The sequence below is a fragment of the Anomaloglossus baeobatrachus genome, chromosome 9 (assembly GCF_048569485.1).
Source record: "Anomaloglossus baeobatrachus isolate aAnoBae1 chromosome 9, aAnoBae1.hap1, whole genome shotgun sequence".
NCBI lineage: Eukaryota > Metazoa > Chordata > Amphibia > Anura > Aromobatidae > Anomaloglossus > Anomaloglossus baeobatrachus.
The window spans coordinates 202866996-202878497 of record NC_134361.1 but is presented as its reverse complement, the minus strand read 5'-3'; the positions used below and the strand labels follow the sequence as shown (position 1 = coordinate 202878497).

General features: G+C 45.3%; 1 protein-coding gene across 6 annotated transcripts in view; it reads right to left on the bottom strand.

Annotated features, from left to right (window-relative positions):
* Positions 1 to 11502, bottom strand: part of IQSEC2 (IQ motif and Sec7 domain ArfGEF 2) — a 210267-nt gene that overhangs the window by 48441 nt on the left and 150324 nt on the right. For all 6 annotated transcript variants that reach the window (XM_075324275.1, XM_075324270.1, XM_075324274.1 and 3 more), the window contains one exon: positions 1 to 177. This exon is cut by the window's left edge and continues 94 nt beyond it. In XM_075324275.1, the coding sequence (XP_075180390.1) occupies positions 1 to 177 (177 nt within the window). The remainder of the gene's footprint in view (positions 178 to 11502) is intronic.

Sequence of the window (11502 nt, the reverse complement as noted above, 5' to 3'; positions counted from 1 at the left end):
CTGGCCGGCTGTAGTCTGGCCCGCTGACTCCACTGGAGCCCTGGGTGAGACAGGTGACGGGTGGGTGACGGCAAGTCGTAGTGATCGCTTTTCACCTCTCCACGGTACGGTGGCTGCTGGCCTGGACTGTCAACAATTGTTCCAGATTCGCTGCCAAGAGAGTCGCCACCTTCAACGCTGAAGAGATAGACAATGGTAATAAAAGGGAAAAATAAAAGCTACGGGTGAAAAATAAAAAAAAAAAAAAAGAGGCAATCACAATGTGCAAAAAGTCGGAGCGAAAGTTACACATTGGGGAATATTAGGTTGGTTGCGTACTGTTCAAGAAGGGCCATACGGGTCAAGGACATGCCGGCCAAAGCAACAGAAATAAAGATCGAGAAGGTAGGGGGGTGAAACGTACAGGCGGCCAGAAAGCAGACAGACAAAAGCCAGAACAATATGCTGGGGATAAAAGGCAAAAATTATGTCACAAAGGGTGAGCGCATACTGGAAGTGTATGAGCATAAGCGGGGAACAATCTGCCAGGAGAAGGGGTATACACACAGAGGAATGACAATATACAGTCACTCAGAGGGGGACAAAGCAGAAGGGAGAGGCCAGCGATGGTACATAACAGCAAAAAGTACAGTCAGAGAGGTCATACACTGTCAGAGGGCACAGGGTGACAGGGGGGGAACTCACAGCCGGAGAGGGCACACACGGTCAGTCAGAGGCACAGGTCGACAGAGGCAGGGTACAGGCTGACAGGGAGAGCACATACAGCCAGAGAGGGCACACATTGTCAGAGTCACAGGTTGACAGAGGCAGGGTAATGGCTGACAGGGAGAGCACATACAGTCAGAGAGGGCACACATTGTCAGAGTCACAGGTCGACAGAGGCAGGGTACAGGCTGACAGAGCGAGCACATACCGCCAGAGAGGGCACACAATGTCTGTCACACGTCGACAGAGGCAGGGTACAGGCTGACAGAGCGAGCACATACAGCCAGAAAGGGCACACATTGTCAGTCACAGGTCGACAGAGGCAGGGTACAGGCTGACAGGGAGAGCACATACAGCCAGAGAGGGCACACAATGTCAGAGTCACAGGTCGACAGAGGCAGGGTAAAGGCTGACAGGGAGAGCACATACAGCCAGAAAGGGCACACATTGTCAGAGTCACAGGTCGACAGAGGCAGGGTACAGGCTGACAGAGCGAGCACATACAGCCAGAGAGGGCACACAATGTCAGTCACAGGTCGACAGAGGCAGGGCACAGGCTGACAGGGAGAGCACATATACAGTCAGAGGGCACAGACTGTAAATACAAAGCAAGAAAAGACAGAAGATGTCAGTCAGAGTACAAGCTAACAGGGAGATCACATATACAGCCAAGGAGGTCACACAATGTCAGAGGGCACCGACAGTGAATATAAAGCCATAAAAGACAGAAGAGGTCAGTCAGAAGGGACAGGTTGACAGGGGTAATATACATACAACCAAAAAGAACAGGCCGACACTGGCAGCACATATACAGCCAGACAGGGCACAGTCAGTCACAGAGTACAGGCTGACAGGAAGAGACCATATACAGCCAGAAAGGGCACATGCTTTCAGTCAGAAAGTACAGGGGAAAAGCAGCAGCACCTACACAGTAAAAGAGAACACAAGCTGTCAGAGGGTACAGGCTCACAAGGGCACTATATATACAGCCAGAGAGGGCACACGCTGTCAGTCGAAGGTTTCACTCACAGGGTACAGACTGAACAGGGCACCACATATACAATCAGAGAGGGCTTATGCTGTCAGTCGGAGGTTACAGACTGACAAGGGCATGACATACAGCATGAGAGGGCACACGCTGTCAGTCAAAGGGTACAGGCTGAAAGGGGGAGCACAAATACAAAGAGTCAAGCACAGAAGAAGCTTAAACAGCCAGAGAGGGCAAATACTTTTGATTAGTGAGAAGACCTCTGCCATCAGCTTTTCCCTTCAGTCAGCCAGCAATGGAGGCGCAACATACATTCAGAAGGGGCAGCAACAGAAAACAGGCAGCAACAGAAACAAAGCAGCAAATACTCAGCATATAAATTTGCTATGCAGCAAGCATACAGCGCGCAAAATATATATTAAATATTGAACATGCAAGTATATAGTTACCCATAAGAACATTCAAAAGGAGGAGGTTGAACAAGGTACATGACCATAAAATCCACGTATTTCACACACAGACACACACAATAATACTTTCTGATTATCAGATGACCTTTGCCTCTCTCTCGGCAGATTCCTACCCGGCCTTGTAATCACGTTCCTATAGCCATAAACATATCGTACACAGACTGTAGTGATCACGTAGGATCACAACATATCCCAATCCACCAATGCCAATCGCAGAGGTCTCCAAGACTGAAATCCCCCATTGGGGTCACCTAATGAATAGTGATGGTCACAGCTGCCGTTGTCAGACATAGCGCCCCCTAACCTTTAATTTTTACCAAAAATCTGACATCACAAAGAGTACCGAATATCCGAAACGTGACGGGAAGACCACCTACTGCCCAGGTATCGGCGGCACAGTCCTACACAACTTCTCGGAATATCAGAAGCCGCCACAAATGACTACGCAGGAGGTTAAATGCTCCGTTTACTGTGAAAACAAGAAGATCGCAGGTGTTCACCTTACAAGACAAAGGTGTAGCTGCGAAGAATCCGACCTTCACATCCTGTAAACAGGCAGAGAACGCCGCCCGTCACAGGTAATGCACATGACAGGGGCTGTCATATTAACATGTTCTGCACTCACATATAAAGTGCGGCTCGTGCAGGGAGACGAGGCGGCTTTCCTCCTCTTTTCTTCCTCATTTTCTTGCAAAGTGCGGAGAGGATGTCAGGCTGCATCCATCAACTTCCCCAAGATCACGATCCGGAGCGGCGGAGGGGGGCGGAAAAGGAAAAACCTCAGAAATGCTCTGCAGGGGTTTAATCCGCAGGCTGTTTGTGACGGAAATCCAAAAACCCATCACTATGGAGCTGCAGGCAACACCTAGCTCTGCTCCTCCTATGGCCAACCCTTACCCTTCCCAGCACCTATAATTAAGCTGTATTCTTCACAATCATTGACAATAGGCGCACATCACAAATCCCACAGGTCACTTCCAGGTAACGCAGCCAGGGACTCAGTTACTTAACCCCATCTTACGGCCATAAACCAAACAAATATAAGATGCCAGGAATACTTCATAGATGAGACACCGAGTAAATAAAGATTACGGCAATCTGAAACGTAACAGTAGATGCAGCAGAGCCGAGCTTGTAGGTCTCGCTTACACAGGGCAGAAACGCTGCAGGTTGTGTGTGTGGATTTGTGGATGGATAAGCCACAGTGCATTAGATGCAAAAAAGATTGAGAGGTTTTTTATTTGCCTTCTTCCATGAGCCAGAATTGTTTTTTAATCATTTTCTATATTTTATTATATATTTTTATTAAATATATAAATATATATATATATATATATATATATATATATATATATATATATATATATATAAAATTTTAAAATAATATATTTTTTTAGCACAGTATTTGGTAACCTGGTCAAAAAAATAAAATCTAGAAATAAAATACTATATTTTTTTAGCACATTATTTGGTAACATGGTAAAAATAAATAAAAAAAAAATCTAATATAAATATATATATATATATATATATATATATATATATATATATATATATATATATATATATATATATATTACACACACACACACACACACACACACACACACACGCACACACACACACACACTACAGACCAAAAGTTTAGACACACCTTCTCATCTCTAGAACAACTGTTAAGAGGAGGCTTTGTGCAGCAGCCTTCATGGTAAAATAGCTGCTAGGAAGCCACTGCTAAGGGCAGGCAACAAGCAGAAGAGACTTGTTTGGGCTAAAGAACACAAGGAATGGACTTTAGAACAGTGGAAATCTGTGCTTTGCTCTGATGAGTCCAACTTTGAGATCTTTAGATCCAACCACCGTGTCTTTGTAGAAAAGGTGAACGGATGGACTCTACATGGCTGGTTCCCACCGTGAAGCATGGTGGAGGAGGTGTGATGGTGTGGGGAGGCTTTGCTGGTGACACTGTTGGGGATTTATTCAAAATTGAAGGCATACAGAACCAGCATGGCTACCACAGCATCTTGCAGCGGCGTGCTATTCCATCCGGTTTACGTTTAGTTGGACCATCATTTATTTTTCAACAGGACAATGACCCCAAATACACCTCCAAGCTGTGTAAGGGCTATTTGACTAAGAAGGAGAGTGATGGGTGCTACGCCAGATGACCTGGCCTCCACAGTCACCAGACCTGAACCCAATCGAGATGGTTTGGGGTGAGCTGAACCACAGAGTGAAGGTAAAAGGGCCAACAAGTGCTAAGCATCTCTGGGAACTCCTTCAAGACTGTTGGAAGACCATTTCCGGTGACTACCTCTTGAAGCTCATCAAGAGAATGCCAAGAGCGTGCAAAGCAGTAATCAAATTAAAAGATGGCTACTTTGAAGAACCTAGAATATAAGACATATTTTCAGTTGTTTCACACTTTTTTGTTAAGTATTTCATTCCACATGTTTTAATTCAATGTTTTGATGCCTTCAATGTGAATCTACAATTTTCAGAGTCATGAAAATAAAGGAAACTCATTGAATGACAAGGTGTGTCCAAACTTTTGGTCTGTACTGTATATATTTATTTTTTTATCTATTTTTACCATGTTACCAAATACTGTGCTAAAAAAAAAAATATAATAGTATTTTATTTCTAGATTTTATTTTTTTGACCAGGTTACCAAACACTGTGCTAAAAAAATATATTTTTTTTTAAAATAATATCATATATTACTTTTTTTTTTAATTATATCATTCTTTTTAAATTATTTTATTTGTTTTATTTTTTTGACCAGATTACCAATTAATGTGCTAAAAAATAAAATACAAAAAATATATATAATTGTTTAAAATTATCTTTTTATTTCTAAATTTAATTATTTTTTTGACCATGTGACCAAGTAATGTGCTAAAATAAAATATATATACATACATAAATTTAAAAATAATAAATATATAAATATAATTTTTTTTATATTCTATTGTTTATTTTTTTGACCATGTTACCAAATAATGTGCTGAAAAACAAAATTCCAATTGCGGTGAAATCGCAAAAAAAAAATAAAAAAATAAAAAATTAAAAATGCAAGGTCATGCATTCAGTGACCTGACAACATGATTCTTCAGAATAGTATGATTGCATCGATACTAAACATTTTTTTTTTGTTTAAAGTGGTAAAAAAAAAAAAACCCCAGAAAAATAAGATATGGATTTCAATTGTTTTTTATATCTATGACGTCCGCAAGGTCTTACCTTTAAGCATGGCAAGCAGATTTTTTTTATTGATACCGATTTGGGATGTATGACATTTTGATTTGATTGTTTTTTGTTGCATTTGTTTTAAAGCACGTCAAGTAGAAAATGTCAATTTTGGTGATTTTTATTTTTTTCTTTGCTGTATTTTGTACATTTTCAGGCATCTATAAATGCTGTGATTCAAATATACTATGAATTAACACATGTGGAATGAAATACTTAACAAAAAAGTGTGAAACAACTGGAAATATGTCTTATATTCTAGATTCTTCAAAGTAGCCACCTTTTAATTTGATTACTGCTTTGCACACTCTTGGCATTCTCTTGATGAGCTTCAAGAGGTAGTCACCGGAAATGGTTTTCCAACAGTCTTGAAGGAGTTCCCAGAGATGCTTAGCACTTGTTGGCCCTTTTGCCTTCACTCTGCGGTCCAGCTCACTCCAAACCATCTCGATTGGGTTCAGGTCTGGTGACTGTGGAGGCCAGGTCATCTGGCGTAGCACCCCATCACTCTCCTTCTTAGTCAAATAGCCCTTACACAGCCTGGAGGGGTGTTTGGGGTCATTGTCCTGTTGAAATATAAATGATGGTCCAGCTAAACGCAAACCGGATGGAATAGCACGCTGCTACAAGATGCTGTGGTAGCCATGCTGGTTCAGTATGACTTATTTTGAAAAAATCCCCATCAGTGTGACTAGCAAAGCACCCCCACACCATCACACCTCCTCCTCCATGCTTCACGGTGGGAACCAGGCATGTAGAGTCCATCCGTTCACCTTTTCTACAAAGACACGGTGGTTGGATCCAAAGATCTCACATTTGGACTCATCAGACCAAAGCACAGATTTCCACTGGTCTAATGTCCATTCCTTGTGTTCTGTAGCCCAAACAAGTCTCCTCTGCTTGTTGCCTGTCCTTAGCAGTGGTTTCCTAGCAGCTATTTTACCATAAAGGCTGCTACACAAAGTCTCCGCTTAACAGTTGTTCTAGAGATGTGTCTGCTGCTAGAACTCTGTGTGGCATTGACCTGGTCTCTAATCTGAGCTGCTGTTAACCTGCGATTTCTAAGGCTGGTGACTCGGATAAACTTATCCTCCGCAGCAGAGGTGACTCTTCGTCTTCCTTTCCTGGGGCAATGCTCATGTGAGCCAATTTCTTTGCAGTGTTTGAGATGGTTTTTGCCACTGCACTTGGGGACACTTTCAAAGTTTTCCCAATTTTTCGGACTGAATGACCTTCCTTCATTTCTTAAAGTAATGATGGCCACTCGTTTTTCTTTACTTTGCTGCTTTTTTCTTGCCATAATACAAATTCTAACAGTCTGTTCAGTAGGACTATCAGCTGTGTATCCACCAGACTTCTGCACAACACAACTGATGGTCCCAACCCCATTTATAAGGCAAGAAATCCCACTTATTAAACCTGACAGGGCGCACCTGTGAAGTGAAGACCATTTCCGGTGACTACCTCTTGAAGCTCATCAAGAGAATACACATACAGTATATAGATAGATAGACAGTACATGTGCCTGCAATCATTTGATTGCATCGTCTATATACTGCAGTACTGAGGTGGACGGTATGAGGTGGTCTTTGTTACACGCCCGGTTTACATAACAACCCAACGTGGGAGGAAAACCAATAGACCCAGAATACAGTGCACCCCAGGATCATCCACTTTAAATCCTTCTGACCTCCACCGCTGTTAAAGGAGGATGCCGGCTGTATAAAACAGCCGTGTGCAGATTGATCTTTGAGTCTGAGCCCGTACCATACATTGACACCCAACATCGTCATATGTCAGGCTATTCACACAAATGGTGGAAGCATTTCCATGTGGAAAATGACTGACATTGTAGATTTTAAGCTTTTCGCTACAGATTTTATCCTTTGTACTATATAGGGAAAATCTGCTGAAAAATCCACAACAAAAAAAATCCTGTTATATGTGAATAAATCCTTAAAAATTTGCGTCGGTGAATTTGGAAGTCTGAACTAAAAGCCAAAAGGAACATGGCAATTTTGGGGGTTTTAGCTCATGGAACCCCTTTGATTACCATTAAGGGGTCACTAATTGGTTCCTTGGTTTTTTAACCCATGGCATGGAAGGGAAAAGACCACAGGGGTGGTAATATAGGGGTCTTCCATCCAATGTATGGATAATAATGGTTCTTCAAAGTAAGGGCTGCTCTACGTTTTGAGTCATGAATGGAAGAGTTTTCCATGTGGGTCAATGCAGCATGGCTCCACTTGTTATGTGGAAGATCCACTTTACATGGATCGGACCCTATCAGTACTATAAGTGTCGGAGCAGGTAATACCGCCATATCCAGACTAGGTGGATCTTATCTGTTGGATATTACAGCCCAGTGACATTCCTCGCTAATCTTCAGTAAAGGAACAGGTTTGTGCTGTTTTCATGAACAACTTGTAAAACACAAACAGAAAGGCCGGGCATTGATCGAGGTAACCTGGACGAACTACACGTACGATATGTGTCACCGCTGACATCGTCATGTGAATACCGAGCATAGCTGGCGATCCTCACAATCCTATAATACAGGCAGATCATGTGGCGTATTATCAGCAGGTGTCCTGCATACAACTATGGCGGCTCTCGTTGAATGCAATGGTCACTGCTTATCCTCCTTTTTTCTGAAAATAAACAGTCAGCAGTCCTTTAAAAAATGGATTATGAGGTTTCTGCAGTGAGCAAATTATTATCACATAACGAAACTATAGTATAAATCCCTCCATTATATAGGAAAAAGTAGGCCTCATTTCTATAACAGGGCCCTGTTTCCCATAGCAACCAATCACAGCACAGCTTTCATTTTTTCAGAGCAGGTTAGAAAATGAAAGCCGAACTCTGATTGGTCGCCGTAGGCAACATGGCCAGAGCAAAGGCCTAATCTTTCATAGATATGAAAACTTTGGTTTCCCTCAGGTTACAGTCTTGGTTTCAGGTCCCCAAAAAAAATACAAAATGGAGAACAAATTTCCATACAAGCTGGGCTATTGGTGAAAAAGGAAAAAAAATACCACATAAGATGCCATTGTAACAAAACAAAACACATCACAAAACAATTTTTTTTATTGCATGAGTACCAAATCACTGACACATACACCCCCCTTTCCCCCAAAATAAGCCCTATCATGATTTTACATTATTTTTGGAGAATGCTTGAAATATAAGCCCTACTCTAAAATAAGCCCTAGTTACAGTCATGGCATCGCTACCACAAGAGAAGGGGCCGGGTAGTGACGCCAAATTTTGTGCCATAGAGGTTGTCTTCTTTTGCACCACCATTTTGGTGGAAGCAATAAAAACAAGCAATGGGCTAACACAGGATATGGTGGAAGGACCGGGCCAGAGGCAAGGGCGGAGGGACCGGGCCAGGGGCAAGTGCAAGGGCAGAGGGCCCGGGCCAGGGGCAAGGGCAGAGGGCCCGGGCCAGGGGCAAGGGCAAGGGCAGAGGGCCCGGGCCAGGGGCAAGGGCAGAGGGCCCGGGCCAGGGGCAAGGGCAAGGGCAGAGGGACCGGGCCAGGGGCAAGGGCAAGGGCAGAGGGACCGGGCCAGGGGCAAGGGCAAGGGCAGAGGGACCGGGCCAGGGGCAAGGGCAAGGGCAGAGGGACCGGGCCAGGGGCAAGGGCAAGGGCAGAGGGACCGGGCCAGGGGCAAGGGCAAGGGCAGAGGGACCGGGCCAGGGGCAAGGGCAAGGGCAGAGGGACCGGGCCAGGGGCAAGGGCAAGGGCAGAGGGACCGGGCCAGGGGCAAGGGCAAGGGCAGAGGGACCGGGCCAGGGGCAAGGGCAAGGGCAGAGGGACCGGGCCAGGGGCAAGGGCAAGGGCAGAGGGACCGGGCCAGGGGCAAGGGCAAGGGCAGAGGGACCGGGCCAGGGGCAAGGGCAAGGGCAGAGGGACCGGGGCAAGGGCGGAGGGACCGGGCCACGGGCGGAGGGACCGGGCCACGGGCGGAGGGACCGGCCCACGGGCGGAGGGACCGGCCCACGGGCGGAGGGACCGGCCCACGGGCGGAGGGACCGGCCCACGGGCGGAGGGACCGGCCCACGGGCGGAGGGACCGGCCCACGGGCGGAGGGACCGGCCCACGGGCGGAGGGACCGGCCCACGGGCGGAGGGACCGGCCCACGGGCGGAGGGACCGGCCCACGGGCGGAGGGACCGGCCCACGGGCGGAGGGACCGGCCCACGGGCGGAGGGACCGGCCCACGGGCGGAGGGACCGGGGCAAGGGCAGCACATTTATGCAAGGTGGGAAGTCATAATTGCTTTTAAGTTAAATTGTTTTTCTAATGAAACCACGACCACAAAATGAAGAGTCAATGTGAATGTACTAGTGACAAATATCTTGCGTAATGTACTATAAGACATGAAGTAAAAGGATTACAATGAACACACAGTGAAATAACTGCGGTCACTCTCGCTCTGTACACTATGCTGGATAACCGGCTCAATAATCTCGTTATACTCCTAATATACAGTAATAAACTACTATAAAGTATACTATTTGCTACTTTACACAGTAAAAAAAAAAATCTTTATTTTTATATAGCGCTAACATATCCTGCAGCGCTTTACATACAATCAGGAACACTGTCCCCATTGGGGCTCACATTAAAATTCCCTATCTGTATGTTTTTGGAGTGTGGGAGGAAACTGGAGAACCCGGAGAAAACCCACGCAAACACGGGGAGAACATACAAACTCCTTGCAGATGGTGTCCTTAGTGGGATTTGAAGCCAGGACCCCAGCACTGCAAGGCTACAGTGCTAACCAGTGAGACACAACAAGACTGCACTGCTAACCACTGAGCCACCACAAGACAGCAGTGCTAACCAATGAGCCATCACAAGACTGCAGTGCTAACCACTGAGCCACCAAAAGACTGCAGTGCTAACCACTGAGCCACCACAAGACTGCAGTGCTAACCACTAAGCCACCGTGCCGCCCAGTTTGGGGTATTCTACCAAACTACAATCAAAAAATGAAAATAATGTCAGAGCATGGCCCAAAGTAAAGAACAATATATGCAACTTGAGCCGAATGACATTTTTATTGACTCGTTCTACTACATGTCAATGGCAAACAGGTTACACATTGATTTTTGTAAGTGTGCGGAATTTGCAGGATGGTATTTTGCCAAGTAAAAGATGCAAATGCAACATTTAGCAGCTATTACACTGGAGCACCATCGGATAACTCCATTCAGCGCAGTCTTATAGCATTGTCACTGTACAACTGCCATGTAACCTTGACCCAACCTGACTTGTCTCTTCATACTGAGACCTGAGAAAGCTCTCGGCAAATTGCGCCACGAAGAAAGATGTCACTCAAACACACAAAGGGCAAAAATTAAAAACTTGGACAAAGCCACATGCCCACATAGTCCTCCAAATAGAATAATGGGCCCCACATAGCCCTCCATACAGAATAATGGCCCCCACAGTCCTCCATACAGAATAATGGGCCCCACATAGTCCTCCATACAGAATAATGGACCCCACATAGCCCTCCATACAGAATAATGGCCCCACATAGCCCTCCATACAGAATAATGGGCCCCACATAGCCCTCCATACAGAATAATGGGGGCCACATAGTCCTCCATACAGAATAATGGGCTCCACATAGCCCTCCATACAGAATAATGGACCCCACATAGCCCTCCATACAGAATAATGGGCCCCACATAGCCCTCCATACAGAATAATGGGCCCCACATAGTCCTCCATACAGAATAATATGCCCCACATAATCCTCCATACAGAATAATGGGCCCCACATAGTCCCCCATACAGAATAATGGGCCCCACATAGTCCTCCATACAGAATAATGGGCCCCACATAGCCCTCCATACAGAAATGAACCCCACAGTTCTCCATACAGAATAATGGGCCCCACATAGCCCTCCATACAGAATAATGAACCCCACAGTCCTCCATACAGAATAATGGCCCCACATAGCCCTACATACAGAATAATGGGCCCCACCTAGCCCTCCATACAGAAAAATGGACCCCACAGTCCTCCATACAGAATAATGGGCCCCATAAAACCCTCCATACAGAATAA